The sequence below is a fragment of the Staurois parvus genome, unplaced genomic scaffold (genome assembly GCF_062004578.1).
Source record: "Staurois parvus isolate SC_StPar_1 unplaced genomic scaffold, SC_StPar_1.0 ptg000440l, whole genome shotgun sequence".
Taxonomy (NCBI): domain Eukaryota; kingdom Metazoa; phylum Chordata; class Amphibia; order Anura; family Ranidae; genus Staurois; species Staurois parvus.
In genome coordinates this window covers 4,156,293-4,182,453 of record NW_028318236.1, presented here as the reverse complement: position 1 = coordinate 4,182,453, position 26,161 = coordinate 4,156,293, and the positions used below count along the sequence as shown (strand labels likewise).

Genomic DNA, 26,161 nt, shown 5'->3' with positions numbered 1-26,161 from the left:
GTATACAGAGCTTACATATCATGCAGCCTAAAGAGTTTATAAAACCATTAAAATCAATCTCTGCCTCAGACTATTATCTATTATAAAGCAAAATAAAAACATTTAAAACATTTTTTCCTATCTTTATTAATATCACATAGACAGCCAATTGTCTTCACATAGACAGTATTGTCGGAGCACTTATGTTTATATTGTGGGGACTCAAGCCATTACGCCGTTAATTGTCCCAACAAAGTTAAAAGATCAATTGCTGTGACTGATGTTATAGTGCCTGAACAAATAAACTCAATTACCCAGTCTATCTCCCCATTGATCCATGAAGAAAGTAAAGTTGGTTCTATATAGTCTTATTTTGTTGTCCATATCAAACTTTTCACTGAGGGCCATGAAATTCCATGTTCTACTATGCTGGACTCTGGTGCTGGGCAGAACTTTATGGACATAGAGTTTGCCCACAACAATAATATTCTCAGAAGAAACAAATCTGCCCCTACTGATATGGAGACGGCTGATGGTTCACCTTTATCATCGGGACCAGTTACTTATGAAACGGTTCCTCGGGTACTCCCAATTTGAGGCTGACCATTATGAGACCATCAGCTTCAGCTGATTACATCACCTAAATTTCCTGTCATCCTGGACATTACTTGGTTTTCTACCCATAATCCCTCCATTAACTGGGGAGCACTGACTTTAAATTTTACATCCCCCCCATTGTAGGGAACCATGTTGTACAAGATCTCTACCAGTCAGGGAATCACAAGTTGATGTGGTAACTACACAGTCATATGACAACCTACCTCCACAATACCATGAGTTTCGAGACATCTGTGATAAAAAGAATGGCGATCATTTACCTCCTCATCGCCCATACAATTGTCCCATTGAACTGCTTCCAGGAGCAGAAATACCATTCGGCCACCTTTTCAATTTATCAGAACCTGAGTTAAAGGTGCTCAGGGAGTGGCTTGATGAGAATTTAGAGAAGGGCTTTATCAGACCCTCAACATCCCCTGCAGGGACAGCTCTTTTCTTTGTTGAGAAAAGGGACTCCACTTTGCGTCCATGCATTGATTTCAGGGACTTGAATAAAATTACTATTAAAAACCGTTACCCACTCCCTTTAATTACTGAAATGTTGGAAAGACTCCGCTGTTTCAAAGTCTTTACAAAACTTAGTCTTTACAGACTTACGGGGGGCATATAACCTTGTACGCATTCATCAAGGAGACAAATGGAAAACTGCCTTTAGAAGCAGATATGGACACTACAAGTCCCTAGTTGTGCATTTTGGCCAATGCAATGCTCCCGCTACTTTTCAGCACTTTCATCAATGATTTTTTTTTCGAGATCTGTTGGACCAGTTTGTTATTGCATATCTGGATGATATTCTCATCTTTTCGGACAACCTGGAGGAGCATCACAAGCATGTCTGCACTGTATTCAAAAGGTTAAGGATGAACTGACTTTACATCAAACTGGAGAAATGTGAGTTTGAACAAACCCAGATCCAGTTCTTGGGATAGGTTTTTTTTTCAGGAGTGAACATGGATCCCGAAAAGATCAAGGCAGTGGTGGATTGGCCTGCCCCTGGAAACGTTAAGGAAATACGATTTGTTGAATTTGCCAACTCTTATAGGAAATGCATAAGAAACTTCTCTTAAGTAATAGCACCAATTAAACAGCTGACAAAGAAAGGAGTGCCCTTTGCATGGTCAACTGAGGCGCAGACTGCTTTCAGCAAGCTAAAGAATCTTTTCACTTCTGCACCAATATTGGTACATCCAGATCCTGAGCTACCTTTCATTGTGGAAGTGGACTGGAAACTTCAGACACTGCCGTGGGAGCTATCCTTCCTCAGTGAAGAGGAGAAAAAATGCAGCTTTATCCCTGAGCTTATTTTTCTCGCTTGATGTCATCAGCTGAAAAGCATTATGACATTGAGAATAAGGAGTTGCTGGCAATTAAAGAAGCTTTTTCCGAATGGAGGCATCTGTTGGAAGAGGCTAAGCATCCTGTGACTGTCCTCACTGATCATAAAAATCTAGAATTCATCTGTTCTGCCAAGAAATTGTCTGTCTTTTAACCACTTGCCTACCGGGCACTTATACCCCCTTCTTTACCAGGCCAGCTTTCAGCGCTGTCGCACTTTGATTGACAATTGCGCGGTCATGCAAGATTGTACCCATATGAAATTTGTATCATTTTTTTCTCACAAATAGAGCTTTCTTTTGGTGGTATTTAATCGCCACTGGGCACTTTACTTTTTGCGCTATAAACAAAAAAATTGCAAAAAATTTGAAAAAAAAAAAAAGTTTCTTTGTTTCTATTATAAAATTTTTCAAACAGGTAATTTTTCTCCTTCACTGATGTGCGTTGATGAGGCAGCACTGATGGGCACTAATAAGCAGCACTGATAGGCGGCACTGATGGGCAGCACTGAAGGGCACTGATAGGCAGCACTAATGAGGTGGCACGGATAGGCGGCACTGATAGGCGGCACTAATGATGTGTCACGGATAGGCGGCACTGATGATGGGTACTGATAGACAGCACTGATAGGTGGCACTGACTGGCATCACTGCTGGGCATTGACTGGCATCACTGCTGGGCACTGACTGGCGGCACTGCTGGGCACTGACTGGCACAACCGCTGGGCACTGACTGGTGCCACTTACTGGCAGCACTGCTGGGCTGCACTGCTGGGCATAGGTGGGTGGGCACAGGTGGGTGGCACTGCTGGGCACAGGTAGGTGGCACTTCTGGGCACACTTGTGTGACACTGCTGGGTGGCACAGGTGGATGCACTGCTGGGCACAGGTGGATGCACTGCTGGGCACAGGTGGGCGAAGCTAGTGGGCGCACTGCTGGGCACAGGTGGGAGGGAACTTGTGGGTGGCACTGCTGGGCACCGATCATCAGGTCACTGATCATCAGTGCCCTGATGATCGGTGCCGATCCCTGCTCTAACAACTGCCGGTTCTCGGCAGTACTTTCCTCACGATCTGACAACGTGAGGAAAGTGCAGCCGAGAACCGGAAATTGCATTTCCCGGTGATCAGCGTGTCATTGGACATGGCTGATCACGTGGTAAAAGGCTGTGATTGGCCTTTTACCACATCACGTGATCAGCTGTGTCCGTAGGACACAGCTATCACGGAGATCGCCGGGTGCGCGCCCCCAGGGGCGCGTAGGAGAGCGCGTTCTGGGAGGACGTCATATGATGCCCACCCAGAACTGGCCGGCCGCAGTGCAGCCGTCATTCGGCTATCTGCGGTCGGCAAGTAGTTAAACAAGCTCGTTGGTCACTGTTATTTTCCACGTTTAATTTTATTATCTCGTATCAACCTGGGTCAAGAAATGGTAAGGCTGATGCCTTATCATGGATGTTGTCTGGGCCTCTCCAGGTAAACAACTCTGAATGCACAATCCTGCCTCAAAAGAACTTTGTAGGGGCCACAAGTTCTAAGGCATTCTTGAATCTTCTCAAATAGGAGTATGAGAATGACCCACTTCTCAATCATCCACCTAAGGATATTAACCTGACTTATAAGAATGGCTTTTGGATTCAAGGGCATCATCTCTACATACCTGAATCTGCTCGGGTTGAAACTCTCAGGTTGGTTCATGATTCAAAACTTGCTGAGCATTTTGGGGTTTCTAAGACTGAAGAACTTTTATCTCGTTTCATTTTGATGGCCTGGTTACAAGAAAGATGTGAAATGCTATGTGGCCTTATGTCTGACCTGTGTATGCAATAAATGTTGGACAATCCTTCCTCATGCCATGTTTTCTGCTGAACCATGAACTCCTTGCTCCTCCCATGAACTTCCTGATTTAAGCCATGTCTCTGCACTTCCTGTTTGCCAGATTATCTACTGTCTACTGCATACCCCAGTGGACAATCAAAGGAAAAGGTTACAAGGTAAGTACAAAATTCCATTTTTTTTTCTTGTTTGTTTTTGTACTGGAAACATCTGCAGATGTTTGTTCAAAATGCATCAACTAATATTGTGGCTTTGAATACACAAGTGGTATTACAAGTTCAGCAACCAGTTATACACACATTTAAAGTTATATGGCCTTCTCCAGCCAGTATCTTGACCTTGTCTCTCCTGATGCCGTCCATACCTTTACTAGCAACCTTTGGCTGGTTCCTTGACTACAATTCTTCCTCATCCCAACCTGCTACCACTTGTTACCGACCCTTGGCTTGTTTACTGACTACGCTTCTGCTAGTTCCCTACCTGCCATATGTGTTACTGGATCCTGGCTTGCTCTCTTCCTGGTGGGGCTATCCTGAGAACTGAGACCTGGTACTAACATGTAGCAAAACCCATCTCTACAATCAGGAGCTCTGGTGAATACCGATTAGTGCTTAGACCCCGCATCTCAGGTGAGCCTGCATCATCTCCCAGGGTGACCTGCTTGTGTACCTATCCTGTTGTTGGTCTGCTGCTATAGCTCTTGGTCTCTTAGCCTGACCTTTGACTGTGTCATCTGTGCATGCAAAGGAGCAAGGGGGAGCTCTTGTCCATAATGGGCATGGTATTGACACAGCCCCAGATGATCCACATTGGCGCACAACTAATATGATCCAGAAATATTTAGACAGACTAAAGGTGAACAAAGCACGTGGACCGGATGGCATACACCCGCAGATCCTTAACCACCGCCCGGCTGCCATATAACGTAATGATGGGCGGGTGGTGGTTCTCTCGTTCTGGGAGGACGTCACATGACCTCCCCCCACTGTAACTGTGCATGTGTGCCCTCAGGTGCGCACGGTGATCGGTGGTGCGCTGTGTCCCTTGGACACAGCGTAACACCAATCACTGTAAAGAGCCGATGACGTCAACTCTGTTATGTGATCAGCTGTGTCCAATCACAGTTGATCACATGTAAATATGAAATGCCGGTTATCGGCAGTCCTCTCCTACCGCTGACAGCTCGTGAGGAGAGGAGAGCCGGTAATCGGCATTCCTCAGAGGGGACATCTACACTGATCATCAGTGCCCTGATCAGGGCACCTGTCAGTGCCCATCAATGCCACCTGTAAATGCCCATCATTGCACATCAGTGCCACATATCAGTGCCTACCAGTGCACATCAATACCACATATAAGTGCCCATCAGAGCTGCCTTTCAGTGCCACCTATCAGTGCCAGTCAGTGCCATATATGAGTCCTGCCTTTCAGTGCCCATCAGTGATGCCTGTCAATGCCCATCAGTGCCCATCACTGCAGCTTCATTAGTGCACATCAGTGAAGGGGAAATTTACTTATTTACAAATGTTTTTAAACTAAGAAAAATTTTCAGTCATTTTTAGTTTGTTTAGCAAAAAATAAAAACCCCAGTGGTAATTAAATACCACCAAAATAAAGCTTTATCTGTCTCAAAAAATGCTAAAAATGTTGTTTGGGTACAGTGTTGCATGAAAGCGCAATTGTCATTCAAAGTGTGCCAGCACCGAAAGCTGAAAATTGGCCTGAGCAGGAAGGGGATAAAAGTGCCCAGTAGGCAAGTGGTTAAAGAATTGAGCCCTGTTATTTCAAAGCCATTGTTTTTCATTTTTAGGAACTCTTTAATGACTGGCATAGTACCACTGGATTGGCGTAAGGCCAACGTGGTACCTATATTTAAAAAGGGATCAAAATCTTTACCAAGTAATTATAGACCTGTTAATTTAACTTCTATAGTTGGGAAGATACTAGAGAGTTTAAGAAAAGACCACGTAGATTAGTTCTTGCTGGAAAAAAATATTTTAAGCAACAGACAGCATGGATTCATGAAAGACAGAAGTTGTCAAACAAATATGATTTCTTTTTATGAGGAGGTGAGCAAAACTTTGGACAGAGGGGTGGCGGTGGACGTGGTATACTTGGATTTTGCAAAAGCATTTGACACAGTTCCCCACACATGGCTAATGTGTAAGGTAAAGTCTACGGGCTTGGAAAAATCAGTATGTAAATTGATAGAAAACTGGCTAAAAGATCGTATTCAGAAAGTATTGGTTAATGGTTCATACTCTACAAGGTCTAGGGTTGTCAGTGGTGTACCCCAAGGTTCAGTGTTGGGACCCTTACTTTTTAATATATTTATAAACGATATAGGGTCTTGGATTAAAAATACCATTTCAGTCTTTGGAGATGACACAAAGCTTTGCAGTAGAATAACGTCCTTACTGGATGTCTCCAACTTATAAGCTGACCTCAATGCAATGTATAATTGGGCAACTATGGGGCAAATGAGGTTTAATGTTGATAAATGTAAGGTTCTTCACTTGGGGGCTAAGAATATGCATGCATCATACATATTAGGGGGGAGTACAACTGGGGGAATCAATGATGGAGAAGGATCTGGGAGTTCTGGTAGATCACAAGCTTAATAATGGCATGTAATGCCCACCTGCAGTTTCTAAAGTGAGCAAAATCCTCTCTTGTATTAAAAGAGGTATAGACTCCAGAGAGAGAGATGTCCCCTGTACAAATCATTAGTAATACCTCATCTGCAATATGCAGTTCAGTTTTGGGCACAAATTCACAAAAAGAACATTGGGGAACGGGAGAAAGTGCAAAGAAGGGCAGCCAAACTGACAAGAGGCATGGAGGAGCTCAGCTATGAGGAAAGATTAGAGGAACTGATTTTATTCTCTCTTGAGAAGAGGAGATTAAGGGGGAATATGATCAACATGTATAAATACATCAGTAGTTGATATAGTGAGGTCATCACAGAGGACAAAGAGGCACTCTTTATGTCTGGAGGAAAAGAGATTTAAACTCCAAATACGGAAAGGTTTCTTCACAGTAAGAGCTTTGAAAATGTGGAATAGACTCCCACGAGAATTTGTTATGGCCAGCTCAGTGGATTGCTTTAAAAGAGGACTGGATTATTTTCTTGATACACATAATATAACTGGATATTAACATTTATAGGTAACGTTGATCCAGGGAATATCTGATTGCCTCTCGGGGGATCAGGAAGGAATTTTTTCCCCTGCAGGAGTAAATTGAATCATGCTTTGCTGGGTTTTTTTGCCTTCCTCTGGATCAACTGTGGGTATAGGATTATAACTTTTTTTTTTTTTTATGGTTGAACTGGTAGGACTTTTGTCTTTTTTCAGCCAGACTAACTATGTAATCCCCTTGGAGCTGCAATTCCCAGAGGATCTTTGGTTCTGAAGGACGCTCTACCACCTGTCTGGTTTTGACAGTGTTGGTATTGAACTCTAGGTTCTGAGTGATAGACGGTGGTCGGATCATTAATTTCACCTATGTTGATGCCATGTGAGTCTACCTCAAAAAAAAATTCTCCTTACACCTGGCAGGCTTATATTGTCTGGTGCGTGGCTCTGGGTACCTGTTCATGCTCCTTCTCAGTCGTGCAGGTCTTTGGTCCTTCCCCATCGGGGTGTTGATGAACAACTGGCCTTAAGTACCATTAATGACCAGGTTCTACCCTGATTATCTTTTTTTCCAGTGTCCCTTAGCCAAGATCCCCTTGCCTTGTACCTTCAGTGTAGGGGTTCTCTGGGTTGCTCCCCCTGTGTGTTTTCCTATGCCACCGTGGGACTTCCACCTGGTTCCTCCTACAGCCTCCATTGAGAGCGGTAGGCTTTATCCACCATTTGTGCTTTCTCAAAATCTGCTTCTTAGCCGTCATATCTTCCACATGGCGGGTGGTGGGGCTGGCGTCCTGTAAATCTTTCCATTTGGTTTGATTCAGGTATAAGGTGGTTCTCCATCTGTGCCCCATCTTTCTCTGTAGGTGGTGTTAGATTTCCATCTTACTGAGGATATTTTCCGGTCTCCCTGTGTTTACAACCTTCACTTCTTAGGGGCCTTGCTCTGCACTTCTTGGTTGTGGTTCAGGCAGTTCGTGTGTATAGTTCCTTGAAAAAGTAATCATACCCCTTTAAATTTTCCACATTTTGTCATGTTACAACCAAAAACGTTAATGTATTTTATTGAGATTTTATGCGATAGACCAACTTGAAGTGGCACATAATTGTGAAGTGGAAGGAAAATAATGATTTTCAACATTTTTTACAAATAAATATCTGAAAAGTGTGGCGTACATTTGTATTCAGCCCCCTTTACTCTGATACCCCTAAATAAAATCTACTGGAACCAATTGCCTTCAGAAATCACCTAATTAGTAAATAGAGTCTACCTGTATGTAATTTAATCTCAGTATAAATACAGCTGTTCTGTGAATTCTGTGAAGCCCCCAGAGGTTTGTTAGATAACATTAGTGAAAAATCAGCATCATGAAAGCCAAGGAACACACTAGACAGGTCAGGGATAAAATTGTGGTGAAGTTTAAAGCATGGTTAGGGTATAAAAAAATATCCTAAGGTTTGAACATCTCATCAGCCACTGCTCAAACCATCATATGAAAATGGAAAGCGTATGGTACAGCTGCAAACCTACCAAGACATGGCCGTCCACCATAATTGATAGGGCGGGTAAGGAGAGCATTATTCAGAGAAGCAGCCAAGAGCCCCATGGTAACTCTGGAGGAGCTGCAGAGATCCACAGCTGAGGTGGGAGAATCTGTACACAGCAAAACTATTAGTTGTGCACTCCACAAATCTGGCCTTTATGGAAAAGTGGGAAGAAAGCCATTGTTGAAAGAAAGTCGTAAAAAGTCTTGTTTGCAGTTTGTGAGAAGCCATGTTGGGGACACAGAAAACGTGTGGAAGAAGGTGCTCTAGTCAGATGAGACCAAACTTTTTGTCCTAAAAGCAAAACGCTATGTGTGGCGGAACACTAACACTGCACATCACCCTGAACACACCATCCTCGCCGTGAAACATGGTGGTGGCAGCATCATGTTGTGGGGATGCTTTTCTTCAGCAGGGCCAGGGAAGCTGGTCAGAGTTGATGGGAAGATGGATGGAGCCAAATACAGGGCAATCTTAGAAGGAAACCCGTTCGAGTCTGCAAAAGACTTGAGACTGAGGCGGAATTGAGAATCTGTGGCAAGACTTGAAAATTGCTGTTATAGACACTCACCATCCTATCTGACAGAACTTGAGCTATTTTACACAGAAGAATGGGCAAAAATGTCACTCTCTAGATGTGCAAAGCTGGTAGAGATATCCCCAAAAAGACTTGCAGTTGTAATTGCAGCAAAAGGAGGTTCTACAAAGTATTGACTCAGAGGGGCTGAATACAAAGGCACGCTATACTTTTCAGATATTTATTTGTAAATAATTTTGAAAACCATTTATCATTTTCCTTCCACTTCACAATTACGTGCCACTTTGTGTTGATCTATCACATAAAATTCCAATAAAATAAATTTGTGTTTTTGGTTGTGACAAAATGTGGAAAATGTTTAAGGGGTATGAATACTTTTTCAAGGCACTGTAATTGTTCAGTACAGTTTTCTCTCGGGTCAGACTGTCTTTTGGCTCATGGACAGCCTGGGGTAAGGCCTAGTGGCCTCCACTGCTCCTTGGATTCTGCAGACAACTGTTTCAGGTGACTGCCTTTAGAGACAGGATCCTTCCTTCCCTATTACGACACCCCCCGTCTGGGAAATTAGTGAATGCTAAGTGCCCCAACATCGGGTATCTGTGATTGAAAGGCAGCTGCCTCCTCCCCTATGCATTCCTTTACTACTGTTATGGACCACCTGGTGTACTCTAGCAGTCCACAGGACAGGATTCCCCAGGGCGTGGAGTCTAAGCCCCAGTCTGCTTGTTCACCAGAGCCCCTGATGGTGGGGATGGGCTTGGAGCGGACAGTGACCAGGTCGCGGCCCCTGAGTACACCCACCCGAGGTAGAGGAATCACCAGAGGTAATGACAGGTAGAGAGCCTGGTGTGAAGAGGCAGACAGGTCTGGAGAATAGCAGCTAATCCGGGCGGTTCGGATGGATGGCTGAGCAATAGCGTGGTCAGACGGGCCGGGTCGGTAACGGGCGGACAGCGTGGTACAAGACAGCAGGCACAGAGGAATCAGGTCACTCGCCTGGTCTGGTAACAGAAATTCAGATCTGTAGGGATATCCAGAAGAGTAGTCAAACGAGCCAGAGGGTCAGGGCAGGAGAATATCAGCAAGGTCAGGTTCAAGCAAAGGTCAGCAACAGTCAGGAATCAACTCACAGATCACAGGAACAAGATCAGACCATACGGCAACTTGTGTCTGTGCAGGGCTGGTTTAAGTAGCCCGCCCTGCTCCTGACAGGCGCAGCCTAGGTCCTAGTGCCTGCCCAGCGCCGCCATAGGTGACGGGTGCGCCTGGGTTCTAGTGCCCTGCTGCCTGCATGTCTTGACAGACACCTACGCATGTGCAGACCATGCGTCGCGATGGTCCCTGACAACTACCTTTTACACAGTTGGTGTGTCTGCATTTTTGGATGCTTGTTCAACCGCATTTTATGTGGTTCATTCTTTAACTGCTACCCTGCCACCCTAAAGCTGAAATACCGCTACAAGGCGGCATGGGTGTGCAAAATCACCTGTGTATGTATGTATGTATATATATATATATATATATATATATATATATATATATATATATAATTTTGCAGTTCTTGGTAGGGGGCGCCCTACCCGCACCAACATTCACCAGCACCCGGCTATCTCCGAGGATTTTCGACGAGGGAGAGACCTGTATGTAAACAATACATATCTCTACCCAGTGGTTTTAGATTTTGTGCTGTCCTCTCTCTCTCCTCCCTCTCTCCCCTCTCTCTTTCCCCTCTCTCTCTCTCTCTCTCTCTCTCCTCCCCCCCTTTCTGTATTTAGATTTTGTGCTGCCCAAGGCAACACAAAGATTTTGCACCCCCCCATGAGAGAGTTCAATAAGTGTGTGTATGTACAGTGGGGATCGAAAGTTTGGGCACCCCAGCTAAAAATGTGTATTAATGTGCATAAAGAAGCCAAGGAAAGATGGAAAAATCTCCAAAAGGCATCAAATTACAGATTAGACATTCTTATAATATGTCAACAAAAGTTAGATTTTATTTCCATCATTTACACTTTCAAAATAACAGAAAACAAAAAAATGGCGTCTGCAAAAGTTTGGGCACCCTGCAGAATTTATAGCATGCACTGCCCCCTTTGGCAAGTATCACAGCTTGTAAACGCTTTTTGTAGCCAGCCAAGAGTCTTTCAATTCTTGTTTGAGGTATCTTTGCCCATTCCTCCTTACAAAAGTCTTCCAGTTCTTTGAGATTTCTGGGCTGTCTGTCACGCACTGCTCTTTTAAGGTCTATCCATAAATTTTCAATTATGTTGAGGTCAGGAGATTGTGAAGGCCATGGCAAAACCTTCAGTTTACGCCTCTTGATGTAATCCCCCGTGGATTTCGAGGTGTGTTTAGGATCATTATCCATTTGTAGAAGCCATCCTCTCTTTAACTTCAGCTTTTTCACAGATGGCACTTGTACTGTACATTTCCCTTCAATGCAAGTGTTTCATGCAAGAACACTGTTGAGGAAAATCCTATCCAAATGGAACAGGGCTTCCGGCTCCTTGGACATTCAAATTCACCTGGAGCGGTCGACGAGGGCCTCCATTCCTTCCTCCCATTTGCTGGACTGTGATCATGACGGATGCCAGCCTGTTTGGCTGGGAAGGAGTCCTGGGATCGAACTTGGCTCAGGGTGCTGGACTCTGGAGGAAACTTGCTTGCCCATCAATGTCCTGGAACTTTGGGTGATCAGGTTGCCGGTGACACATTGGATGGATCACCTAATGGGTCTGCTGGCCAGGATTCAGTTGGACAACGCAACTGTGGTGGCGTATGGGAATCACCGGGGAAGGGGCATGAGAAGTGGAGGCATCTCACATTCTCGGATGGGAGGAGAGGTTTGTTCTAGTTCTCTGTGCCATACACATTCCCGGCATTGAAAACTGGCAAGCGGATTATCTTAGCCGTCAGACGCTGCATTAGGGCGAGTAGTCCCGCCTCAATTGGAAGGTTCCACAGCTTGTGGTAAGATTGTTGGATCCCCTGGAAATTGCGACCGGACACGCTAGTGGTGCCGTGGCCTCAGTACAGTCTCATCTACGCCCTCCCAACCCTCTGACTGATTCCTCACCTACTATGCAGAATAGAGACCGAAGGGATCCCCGTCATCCTGGTGGCTTTGGACTGGCCTTGTCATCCGTGGTACGCCGACGTGATGTGGTTGGTGGTGGACGCTCCCTGGCGGCTGCCTATGTGAGATGACTTTCTGCCTCAAGTCTTTCAGTGTCCCTCCTTAGCGATGCATTCTTTGGTTCACACTTTCGTTCGGGGGTTCATCATGTTTTCCCACCTGTGCACTCCCCGGTGGCATCATGGTATTTGAGCTGTCGGCTGTTCTAAAGCCTCCCTTTGAGAACATTAAGGATATACCCTTGCGATCTCTTTTGCGTGGCGGATGTCAGAGTTGGAGACTTTGTTCTGTAAACCACTTTGTATGGTTTTGTTCAAGGACAAGCTGGTACTTCAACCTTCACCTTCTTTTGAATGAGGATATTGTCCTTCCTTACCTGTGTGCTTGGCCAGCACACTCTATGGAGGTGGTCCTGCATTCCCTGGATGTGGTTCTTGCAATATACCTTTCTATGATGCTGCTTTTGGAGGTCCAATTCTCTCTTCATACTCACGGATGGTCCAAAGAAGGGTTTGGTGGCCTTTGCTGCCACCAATTCCCTTTGGATTCAGCAAATGATTGTGCAGGTGTATGGCATCAAGGGGGGGGGGCATCCCTTCCCTTCCCTTCCCTGTTACGGCGCACTCCACCAGGGCGGTTAGTGCCTTCTTAGCATTCCGACATCAGGGGTCTATGTCTCAAGTTTGCAAAGCGGCGACTTGGTCGTCTGTGCACACGTTTACCAAGTTCTATAAGTTGATGTGTTGACTAGTTTTGGTCGCAAAGTGTTGCAGACAGCTTTTTAGGGTTGCTGGGCACCCCTTTAGGGTCTTTCATAGTGTTGGCATGTTGCCCTGGGCTTTTTCTCTATTGATCGGTTTTCCCACCCCTCATTATGGCACTGCTTTGGGACATCCATGCTTAGTCATGGATAAAAAAAAGAACCTCTGTCCGTCAATGAACGCAAGAGAAAACAGGATTTTTTTTTTACTTACTGCAAAATCCGTTTCTCTGAGTTCATTGACGGACACAGCACCCACCCCTCTATGGAGTTTTCACCTTTGACACTTCTTGTGTCTGACTGGAGGCCTATAGCAGAGAGGGGGTTTTATACCCAGAGAAGACTGTCCAATAGGAGTTGTCGAGTCTAATTTCTGCCTAGTGTCCTACTCCTTTAGGTGGGGTTTTAAAACCCTGCTTAGTCATGTATAAAGAAGAAGATGCTTTTTCCATCAGTGAACTGAAAAAAAAAGTTTAAAACAGTAAAACTATTTTTATATAAAGAAAAGTAGAAACTGATAGGCTACTCAGTTAAAATGATCTCATGCTTTAAAATGGCAACCAAAACCAGAAAGACATGGAAGAAAACTACCATTCGAATGGATAGAAGAACAGCCAAAATGGCAAAGGCTGTGATCAGCTACAGGGTGATCAAAGAAGGTCTAAAATTACTTCTGAGTACTGTAACAATTAGAAGAGTACCGTAACAGCAAGAAGTGCCATTGTTGAAAAAACGTGCTGAAGAAGTTACAATTAGCCAAAGACATTGACTGGCCTAAAGAGAAACAGTGCAACATTTTGTGGACTAATGAAAGCAAGATTGTTCTTTTTGGGTCTAGGGGCCGCAGACAGTTTGTCAGACGACCCCCAAACACTGAATTCAAGCCACAGTACACTGAAGATAGTGAAGCATGATGGCGCAAGCCTCATGATATGGGGATGTTTCTCATACTATGGTGTTGGGCCTATTTACCGCATACCAGGAATCATGGATCAGTGTGAATACATCAACATATTTGAAGAGGTCATGTTACCTTATGTCGAAGAGGAAATGCCCTTGAAATGGATGTTTCGACAAGACAACAACCCTAAACACACCAGTAAGCGAGCATCTTGGTTCCAGACCAAAGAGATTAAAGTCATGGAGTGGCCAGCCAGTCCCCGGACCTTAATCCAATAGAAAATGTGCGGGGTGACATCAAAGATGCCATTTCTGAGGTAAAACCAAGAAATGCAGAGGAATTGTGGAATGTAGTGAAATCGTTCTGGGTTGGAATACCTGTTCACAGGTGGCAGCAGTTGGTTGACTCCATGTAACACAGATGTGAAGCAGTTCTCAGAAACTGGTTACACAACTAAATATTAGTTCATTTTTTCACAGGATAGATAAATCTTCAGGTATTTTCAGTTTATGCAGTAAATGTTTGTAAAGAAAATTGCAGACACTCCTATTTTTGAACAGCCTAATATTTCTTTTTTATTCCCTTTCTGTACAGTAATAACAAATTTGAAACATTTTTCTTCATGCTTTGATTTGGAGTAGACTGCAGTGTTCCCATTGCATTTGTGTGTATGGAAATAAAAGCTATTATAAGTATTTTGCGCTTTACTTTCTTTTTTAACACTATTATTTTTAACACAACTGTACATCCTATGAGTGCCCCCAATTTACAAAATACCTGATGTATCTGTTTCACTGAGGTGCCTAGCTATGGTGATATTTTTATTGTGTTGGTTTTCGCTGAGTACACTCCCTCAACCCCAAGAACCAAGAAAGCACTTTGCAAGCTTTATAAAGGCATGTTGTACATCCTGTTTTGATGCTGTGTACATGGTGTGTTTCAGTACCCTTTTTGTGATTCTTTGCCCAGTACCTTAACTTTTTTACATATGTATCTAAATTTAAAAGGTAGACTTAACCCCTGTTGGGCTCAGTACAGCATGTGACCATGGTTCTTTGACATTCTGCCTCTTTCATTTTTTTCTATTACAAAAATATATATTTTGTGTATTTGTTAAAGGATTTAATTGTTAAATTTAGAATTTAGTCGTAGAATATGTTCATATTTTTTATTTTCTTGCAGAGTCTATGTTTGTTGGAAAGTATAAAATGGGTAGGGTGCCTTTTCAATAACATTCTTAATGTTGGCTTGTGTCTTTCTCAGTCCCAAAATAACATTTGTCGTCGTGAGGAAGAGATGCACCACTAAATTCTTCAGTGAATCTGGGCGAGGGCTGCAGAACCCACCATTGGGCACTGTGGTTGACAGTGTGGCTACAAGACGTGAATGGTGTGTCAGTTTCAACTCTCTGTGTGTCTCCTGTAGAAAACACTGTCTGTGTTGTGTATTTTAAATCTGCTCTCTCTACAAGTGACAGTCATATTTTTCTGTTAAAAGTGGCCAAAGTAGTACGGACATTTTCATGTTGTTAAAACTAAACACCAGGAAAACCGCTAAATTTGTATACTAAGTACATATAATCATATAATGAAGTTATTTTCCCTGCCAAATAGTTCATATTCCTTGTCCTTACAGTCCTGAGATTTACACTGCTCTGTCACACAGCACATTACTGCTGCAGTATGGTAACACGTACAGGTCTACTTCCCTCCCCAGTCTGTGACTGGACTATGAAAGAAGAAGCTGCACACTGATGAGCTTGCTTTTTCAGTGACTCTTCTGTCCCTACCTGTCAGCATGCTCCTTGCACTGCAGCAGAACTGATTGGCACCTTGTGCTGCTTTTCAATCCCCCAGTCTGAACTCTTCAGTAGAGGCACTGCAGGAGGCTGATATGGTATCTAATTAACTGCACAAATGTGTGCCTTTTATATCTGTCTGAACTTCAGCTTTAAGAAATCTGAAAACAGGTAAAAATATGCTCAGTGCTTACAATCTCCCTTTTGTTCAGCCAATTAAAGCTAATGGTTCAGTTGTACAATTAGAGCCCATTTATACAACATTCCTACTTTTTTTTTTTTTTTTTCTTGAAACCCAACCTATGAGTCTGGCTCACCCTCAGGAATAAATGAGGCCGTGCAGTGCAAGTATGTGGTTGCAAGAGGAGGCAATTTCAACATTTTATTTGAAAAGGCTGTGCAGTACTGGGCATAGCATAGAACAATATACCAGGCAGGCTACACTCAGGGGAGTGGGATGGTTAAAGGACAACTTCATGCACCAGTGGAAACTGGCAGTGTTACAGTTTTACTCAGACCATCAAACCTTGTCACTTTTAATAAAAATGTAATGAATACAGCGGGTAAAATAAGTATTGAACATGTCACCATTTTTCTCAGTAAATATATTTTTAAAGGTGCTATTAACATGTACACCACATGTCGGTAACAACCCATGCAATCCATACATACAAGGAAACCAAAACAAATAAGCTCAGAAATTAAACCCCTTCCTGCCTAAGGGTAAAACAAATCTTAATGCAAATTTTGCAAATTTGATATGTGTTATCAAAACCATGAATATCATCACAACTACTTTGTACATCCAGGTGAATTTTATCTTGCTTTTTCAGGACAAACTGGGCTTTTATTTGGTATTAAATGGTAATGTATGTATCCTGATTTTTTTTTTTTTTTTCAAAGGAAAGCTGGCTCAAAATCCTTTTTGTTTAAATTTAGCTGTGTGTTTCTTATTGCTACCATAAGCTACCACCAAAGAACAACCTAAAACAAATTCTCCAGCTCCTGACAATTACAGCGATAGCACATATATTTATGTTATTTGTTGTTTGTACCTGTAGTACAGCCCAGAAACTATAGTGCTCATTTTGTTTGTTGTTTTTTTGTCCTACTTAAAACACTGACATTAACTGACTCTGATACTAATTTAAAAAAAATTTTTTTAAATCCTGACCTTGATCCAAACTCTAACCCTGGCACTGACCTAGATCAAACCTTGATCTAGGTATGTTTTTTCCCCCTTTATATATATATATATATATATATATATATATATTTATTTTTCTTTTTTTTTTTCTTATACACTTTTTTTTTTACCTCTCTGCAAAGAGAGAGAGGTACAATGTATCTCGCTCCTCCATTCAAAGAGAAAGACAGCATGAGTTCAGGCTTCACAGTGACTGATCACTGTGATAGCCAATTAGAGGCTATCACGGCAGTCAAGTGACCCGGAATCAGGAGTTCCAGGTCCTGATCATTCGAATGGGACTCGGGGCTGTCAGTGACCAGGGATGTGCAAATCATATTGCTCAGGACATGCAGTTCCGTTGCCTGGCAGATGGTTTTCTGGGCCTAGAAGCCGAGCGGCCGCACATTTGCGTTCTATTAAAGAAGGACATATATGCTGTGAGCGAGCGCCCTGCACGCTCCCAGCACACATGTCCGGTCCTCACAGAAAGGTCCCGATCACTTTCAATCAGGACCTTTCCGATCATGTGTCGGTGCGTCATGGCGGTCACATGACCCTAAACCCCGCCCCAGCTCCCGACATCTGGAACCCATAAAGGGCCGGGAGGTGTCGGCGTGAAGGGGTTAAGAAATTTCAGAGCTCTGCCTTCCCCTTCCCTCTAGCGAGGCAGACAGTTTCACACACCAGACCTAGCCCCACTACACTTAACCCCTTCATTGCTACCCAGCTTCACACACCTGACCTAGCCCACTACACTTAACCCCTTCATTGCTACACAGCTTCACACACCAGACCTAGCCCACTACTCTTAACCCCTTCACTGCTACACAGCTTCACACACCAGACCTAGCCCACTACACTTAACCCTTTCACTGCTTCACACACCAGACCTAGCCCACTACACTTACCCCTTCACTGCTACACAGATTCACACACCAGACCTAGCCCACTACTCTTAACCCCTTCACTGCTACACAGCTTCACACACCAGACGTAGCCTACTACTCTTAACCCCTTCACTGTTACACAGCTTCACACACCAGACCTAGCCCACTACACTTAACCCCTTCACTGTTACACAGCTTCACACACCAGACCTAGCCCACTACACTTAACCCCTTCACTGTTACACAGCTTCACACACCAGACCTAGCCCACTACACTTAACCCCTTCACTGTTACACAGCTTCACACACCAGACGTAGCCCGCTACACTTAACCCCTTCACTGCTACACAGCTTCACACACCAGACCTAGCCCACTGCTCTTAACACCTTCACTGCTACACAGCATGCACAGCTTCACAAAGCTTGAAGATCTGTGCCAGAATCAGCAAAAACAATCCAAGCTATCACTCAACTCCTTACATGTCAGACTGCAACACAGCACTTTAGTGGTTGGCATTCAGAAGCTTGGGCATTGTCACAGTTGAGCTAGGACACAAGCACAGGTCATCATTATTAACTGTGCCGATGCCCAGGAATACACGGCGGGGAGGTTGGTATTTCACAGCAGTTCTAGAACCCCATCCCTGTGTTGTAGTCTGGCCTGTAAGAAGTTAAGTGTCTTTAGGTACCTCAGCTTTAGCTCGGTGCTTGGCTTGTTTTCCCTGATTCCAGCACATGTGCAGTTGCTGCAGGGGGTACAGATCCTCATGCTACACTGGAGCTTGATTTGTCTGCTCAGCATACGCTTGTAGTGAGTACCCAAGTGCTTCCCTGTGCAAGAGTAACCTGAAGAAACCTACTGGGGTCGGCGCCTTTATTCGCTCACCACATGCGCTTCTGCTGAGCATTAGGATAGCTCGACACTCCCCTTTCCTGATGAGCAGCCAATTGGTGCTTGTCACACTGCAAAGTCTCTCCTCTTCCTGCTAGTCCGCAGGTGCAGGGAGGTGCAAACATTTTTTTGCAGTAAATTGTCATGAAGGACAAGTAGATTGGGATCCTGATTTAGTCCCCGGGCAAGTAGTTTTTAAAAACAATTTCCACACACCTGACCAATTATAGGAATCGGGGGGAGGCTGGGGATAGGGCCAGTCAAGCTGACATGCCTCCTTTGCCAGGCACACTTCATGAACAGGAGATTGTGGCAACTATGCTGTGTCTGAAATCAGTGTTAGTGACGCCCACTAATTGGGCATTTATTGGGGAGAAGCAGAGAAGCCGGAAATTAAGGAACCAAAAAGAGATTTACTTCACATTTCAATACTGTTTCATTGGAGAAGCGAATACAGGCATGTAGACATGCAAGTATGTATCTGTATTTATGTTTTTAATGCCTACAGGATTTTATTTTTTAAGCTGCAAAGTGAAACAAAAACTGGAAGGGCACCAACCTTGCGCATTACCTCAGTAACCAAATTTTATTAATTAGAAAATGGTACTCACAAACAGCGAATAAAATCAGGCATGTAAGTCCTCAGAGGGATATCAAAGATAAGAAGCCAGCGTGAATCCCATCATGGGGGTAGACACTCAGTACAGCTGACACGTTTCGAAGGCCATGCCTTCTTCATCAGCGCTCAAATGAAGAGGACTTATATGCCTGATTTTATTCGCTGTTTGTGAGTACCATTTTCTAATTAATACATTTTGGTTACTGAGGTAATGCGCAAGGTTGGTGCGCTTCTCGTTTTTGTTTCACTTTGCTGTATTGGTCGGGCTTCCCCAGCCTTGTTTGGAGCTGCACAACCTATTATGCACCGGTGGTCGCTTTTTCCAGTTCTGGTTCCATCCACTTGCCACCCGCCTGGGTCCTAGAGCGCAGGAGAAATTGTGTCTGGTTAATTTTTTAAGGCCTAACACTGGAAACTTTTTAGTCAGTTATTGTGTACCGAGAATACTATCTCTACAGTCACTGACCTTGCATTTGCAAATTACAATATTTTTCCTATAGCAGGCCTTTAACATTTTAAGGGGCCATTCACGGCGCTTACAAGAAGGTGTCCATTTGGATATAGGGAGCATGTGCAAAGGTAAAGGTACTCTGGGCTCTGATTAAGGTCAAGCCATGTACGTCATCTGGGGAGGTACAGTAGTGAGTGTAGATGGTGAGACGGCTTGTTCAGCTGAGCCAATGCATATTTAATGAGCATCACACTTGGTAGCATTGGCGGTTAAATTGGCTGGATGTCCATAAAGACAGATGCATCCAGTGAATGCTTCCTGTTAATCTGGAAGATGGACACTCTAGGTGTTTATGTATTTATTTTTTACATTTACTGTTGTCAGATAAAGGCCTCCATTTGCTTTTTACGAGCACGTAATTTCCAAAAGTTTTGACCATTTATAACACTCCCCTGAGCGATTTCTCTGCTCCTTTTTTCTTATGTTACCACAGAAGTTGAAGTGTATCTAAACCCAAGAACAAAATATTTTGCAGTTTACCCATCTTTAGATTTGGTGGCTGCCATAATTTAATTTTTTATTAGGCATATCTAGTTTTTATGTTCACCTGGTGATCATGTTCAATTCCTGTACTAAGGTGACAACACTCAATGTACTATATCTGTGGTAATTTTTGGTGGTTGTTTAGCTCAGGTTAGCGCTCACCAGCAAGTAGAATCCACATCAGAAACTTGTTTAAGGGTTTCTTGGCCCACTTTGTTTAAAAAAAAAGAAAAAGTCCAATGTATGTTTGCCACATCAGCACAAAATGACAAATCCAGCCTCCTGGCTTACACTTGCAACAAAATAATTATTCAGCCTCCTGGCTTATGTACAGCAGTCCTTCTCAGGCCTTCCACTATAAACCTTCATCTGGCCGCCATAGACCACTTCCACGTCAACACTGTCCACACTGCTGGCAGCCCCATGCTGCTCTGGTCCTCAAGCTCTGGAATCCATCCTTTCCAGTGCTATACTGTATAAACGAAAAAATGCTGAAAAATTTGAAAACAAAAAAGGTGGGTTTTTTTGCTTAGTTTTTGTTATAAAATATAGCAAACGGTTTTTCTTCATAAATATAGGCTAAAACGTATTCTGCTACTATATTATTTAGTCTGTGTGAAAGCTATAGTCTACAAACTATGGGATATATATTTGAAAATTGATAAGTTGAGATCCTAAAATGCCGGACACCGGTATGACATATGGCAGTGATCAGGACGCTGGTATGGGGTATGGCAGTGATCAGGACATTAGCATGAGGTATGGCTGTGATCAGGACACTGGTATGGCAGTAGCCAGGATGCTGATACGGGGTATGGGTTTGATCAGGATGCTGGTATGGGGTATGACTGTGATCAGGATGCTGGATTAGGGTATGGCGGTGATAAAAATGCTGGTATGGGGTATGGCAGTGATCAGAATGCTGGTATGGTGTATGTTGGTATTCAGGGTGATGGTATGGGGTATGGCGGTTAAATAGGACTCTGGTATGGCATATGGGGTGATCAGGATGCTGGTATGGGGCTTGGCGGTGATCAGGGCGCTGTTATGGTGTTTGGCGGTGATCAGGTTGCTGGTATGGGGCATGGCGGTGATCAGGGTGTTGGTGTGGGGTATGGCAGTGATGAGGACATTGGTATGGTGTATGGAGGTGATCAGGGTGCTAGTATGGCATGTGGCAGTGATCAGGGTGTTGGTTATGGCAGTGATCAGGACACTGGTATGGCGGTGATCAGGACATTGGTATGGGGTATGAGGGTGATCAGGGCGCTGGTATGGAGGTGATCAGGGCACTGGTATGGGGTATGGAGTTGATCATGGCACTGGTGAGGCAGTAATCAGGGCGCTGGTATGGAGGTGATCAGGGTGCTGGAACGGGGTATGGAGGTGATCAGGGCACTGGTATGGGGTATGCAGGTGATCAGGGGGCAGATATGGCGTATGGTGGTGATCAGGGTGCTGGTATGTCATATGGCGATGATCAGGGTGTTGGTTTGGTTATGGCGGTGATCAGGTCATTGGTATGGTGTATGGGGGTGTTTTGTGTGCACTGGGACAGGTGACAGGGTCTCCTGAATTATTTATTATTGATATTCTGGGGCAGCGATCAGGGACACAGAAACTAAACTGGGGCACTGAGGTGGCTGGCACTGCAGTGTGTGAGTGTACAAGCAGCCTGTACACTCACACTGCATAATTGCTTCTCTCTGTTCTCACACTGAGAGCAGAGAGAAGCAATCTTTACTTTCAGTTTCATTGTTTACTATGTGAGTTCTTTGGTCACAGCATTCAAATGGTAATACACTGTGTGATTGTCCGGGTGTTGTGGTGGTTTATGTAAGGATATATATTATTTATAAAGGGCGTGTCCCTTTCCCTTAGATGAAATATTACAGTGCCTCCAGCCGTTAAAATACGGCAAATATTTAGTAAACCAATAATTTGGACACTTTGATAATTTGATCACCACTTATTATTATACCTTGAATTCTTTTAGCCAATATGATTTCGTACCATACACACAAAATTTGCCTTATAATAGATAAATATAAAAATTTATTTATGTACAAAAATTATATATATATTAACACAAAACGCAAAAGACTGGTGATAAATGAACATTGGTACACACAATCAAAAATATATCCTACCAATGTAAGACACAATAATAAGGTCTCTAACTAATTACACCAATCACAAATTTTAAATGATATGATATTTATTAAATTTATTAATAATTAATAATTTCGAATATCTCAAAGGTTATATTCTTACAAGCCGTGGCCATAGGATTGCAAGAAGGAAGCCCTTGATATATGATACTCTGGTTATTAATATTCAATAAATTATGAAATATGAAAAAAAAAAATGTATAATATGGCAATAAACAATTTTTAACAGTAACACAGTATCTTTCTACATATATCTAACTACCCAATATTGTTATGATACACTGAGGTAATTTTTATGATTCCACACAACAGAGAAAATAATTAATACAAAAATCACATAAATATCTCACCACACCCGGAATTCAGACTAGGCAACTCTCCCGTGGATTTAGCTGGCAGTGGAACGCCTTTAGACTGATATATATAGCAAGTGATAGATTCAGTAGGGGAGAATGTAGGAAGTTATAAGATTAGAGGTTTAAAGTTTTAGGAAGTTTGAAAAGATGGAAGAGTAGTTATTCAGCAGATCTTCTTCAGATGTCAGGTCTTTCCATGAGGTTTTTATGAGGGATCCCTTTTCCTTAAAGCACATGGGCTTTTATATCCACTAGTCCATTGTTCTAAGATACCTTCCCACCAGGCTTCCTGATTGGCTAGTTGAGAAATGTGTGTACATAAGCTATTTCTCACCTGCCCGCCAGGTGGCGGTCATGTATCACAGAACAATGTGAGTATTTGAGATGACTCATACCTTGGGTGGAATCTTCAGGTAATTTCAGGAATAAAATATACGGCTCTATCCAGATATAGCAGTGATACCTATATTATTCTAAATAGGGACCATGGAATATAGGTGTATATTCAGTTATTCCTCCTTGAAGTACCATCCTGTTTGTTTCCTGATAAGACATGTAACTAATGCTAGTCTATAATACATCTTACTTCCCATCATCTCAATACTCAAATTAGTGATATATAGTTCCCCTTGCTGAGTATTTAGTGGTGTTTAAAATCTATAACATCCTATTTATGATATGTTTTTGTAGTATATTTTTGTCATGATATACAGTGAACTTTTAAACTTAAATGTCCTGAATTTCACCCCTTTGTTTCAGAATCAACATTTTCTCTGTGTAGGAAAAAAAACTCTCTGTTTGCATGGCCCTTGTATTGGACTCATGGTAAACAATTGTTAATGCTTTCACCCTTGGTGAACAATAGTATATGGTAATAGTTTCAGAGGTCTGTTAGTTCATCACACTCTACAGGTTTTGGTTAAGCTTTCAACCAGTTGAGTTCCCGTCTCATTCTTGTTGAAATGTTTAAAAGTCAAAGTCCTATCTGGCTATGTGTTTGACTTTTCTGTATGTGCATTCTTCTCAACCTCCATATACAAATAGTCCTTGTTGACAGTTCAAACAGGCTTATTGTCTTGGAAAAGACTCACTTCCCCCATTCTCCATTTCTTAACTAGAATCCTTGATGGTTCAACCAAGACAAAATTAACTCTTAGCATCCGGCTATACTGAGCTGTTTGCCACATAATATTATGTCTTGATAAAAGTCATATTTTTGAGACGTGATTCAAAAGTCCACAACAAATCCCCCTTTGTTTTGGGGTATAGGCACGCGTAGAGGGGTGTCTGTATCGAAAAACATGAGTGGGACTTTTGGTTAGAGTGATCGTTCGTCTTCTCCGGTGAAGGGAATGAAATAATAAAAAATTTTTTTTTTTTTTTTTTTTATAATAAAATGGCAGCGGTAATGCTGGTTGGTCCTCAACTTGACTCGGCGTCTTTAGATGGACACTTCCGATGACGATCCTGGTCTTGTGATGAGGCCGGCCTGGCCTGGCACATCCATCTTGGGGTCCATGGGTCCTCCGCACGACGGGTCTCTTAGACGGTCTCCTAGGCAGGTCTTTTCCTCTGGACTGGCCCTTGGTGGCCTGGGACATCAGGTTATCGTCTCCGGATCGATCTCTGGCATCTGGCCTTTCCCACAGGACATTATAGCTTCCTTCTAGGGTCTGGTCATTGACACCTCCGATCGCCGGTCTGATCATTGTCTGGGCCTTCCTTTCACAATTATTAAAATGAACAGTTTAAGTATTGGATATACATAAAATTATGTTACTGGATCCTGTAAGGCAAAAGATGAATTATATGTTCAAAGGAAATTTAATGATGATCTCAATATCTCCAGATAGGAACTGGTGGGTTAGTCTTCCAACAACTGCAATTGAGACTTCGGATGGCAAGCACGTAATTGATTGATGTGCACCCATCTATCACTGATTTCACCATACCGGGTAACCTGCAATTTATATGCGACCGGAGAGATTTTATCAATGATAGAGAACGGACCTTTCCAAGATGGAAGGAATTTCCGTTCCTTGATCTGGTCTCTTGCAAAGTTGTATAGATAGACCTTGTCACCAATCTCATATTCCTTCTTGGAGGTTTTGAGATCATAGTATGTCTTAGCACTAGTTGCAGCTCTTTCCAAATTCCGCTGGGCAAAGGCAAAAGCATATTGCAGATGTTTACGTAAATCCTCTATGTACTGGTGTGTGGTGGTAGCATTGATCAAATTTTGATCTGTAGTGCGATACAATAAGTGCTGGGGCAGTACCATCCGTCTACCTGTCATCAGTTCAAAAGATGACATTTTTGTAACTGTATTCGGAGTAGCCCTCAACGCCATCAGGACCAGCGGGAGCTTGACATCCCAATCTTTGCCTGTTTCCTTAACAAATTTCTTAAGGACATTAACGATGGTCTGATTGTATCGTTCTACACCACCACTAGAGGCTGGCCGATAGGCGATATGCAATTTCCTTTTAACCCCCAAAATCTTCCACAATTTGGCCATCACTTCGCTAGTGAAGTGCGATCCTCTATCAGACTCTATCCTCTGAGGTAAACCAAAACGTGAAAATACATGATTTATTAGCAATGCAGCACATGTCTCGGAGCTATTATTGGGTGCTGGTATACATTCGACATACTTGGTGAATAAACATGTAACTGTTAACATATACCGATTTCCTCGTGAAGATTTTGTTACTGGCCCAATAAAATCCATCTGAAGGTCTGACCAAGGCATACATATCCCCCTCTTCTGGAGAGGTGCTCTGTGAGTTGGCTTGGTAGGTTGAAATTGGGGACATATTAGGCAACCTTGGCAGTACTCCTTCACATCACGTAACATATGAGGCCAGTAGGCATAATCCCGCAGGATCTCATACGTGATCTTTTCTCCACGATGACCGGAAGTGGGAGCATCATGGGCATGCTGTAGCATCAAACCTCTAAATTTAAGTGGGACGACCCATTGTTGTACGCCACCCTTTGAGGTTCGTATCAACAATCCCTGGTATAAAGAGAATTGGGATTTGGATTTCATTAAGATACGTAAATCCTCCTTCCCACTACATACTTCCTTATTTATGGGATTTTGGTTGGGATCTTCTATATGACTATAAAACAAGCCAATTATTGGGTCTTCTTTTTGGGCAGTAATTAAATCCTCACTAGGAGAATCGTGACTCCACTGTAATGCATTCGGATCACCAGCTGTTCTGGCCTGTTGCCTGGTGACAGCTTCAACCTGTACGGTACCTAAAAATTGGTCAATGTCTAACAGTTCACCGGTGATTGCCCCTTCCTTGGCTAGAGAATCGGCCAGATCATTCCCTTCTTTCTCGGCACCTAGAACCTTGGAGTGGCCTTTGGTCTTCTTGAAGTGCAGGGTGAGATCATTGGACCTTACCAGTTCATCGATGTGACAAAAGAGCTTACCATGTTTCACGGGTTTGTGATTACTCTTGT

At 43.2% G+C, this 26,161-nt stretch overlaps 1 protein-coding gene across 1 annotated transcript in view; it reads left to right on the top strand.

The window, feature by feature from the left end:
* Window positions 1-26,161, top strand: part of PIWIL4 (piwi like RNA-mediated gene silencing 4) — a 277,179-nt gene that overhangs the window by 207,744 nt on the left and 43,274 nt on the right. Inside the window, exon 13 of the mRNA XM_089687941.1 lies at window positions 15,042-15,167. Within this exon, the coding sequence (XP_089544067.1) occupies window positions 15,042-15,167 (126 nt within the window). The remainder of the gene's footprint in view (window positions 1-15,041; window positions 15,168-26,161) is intronic.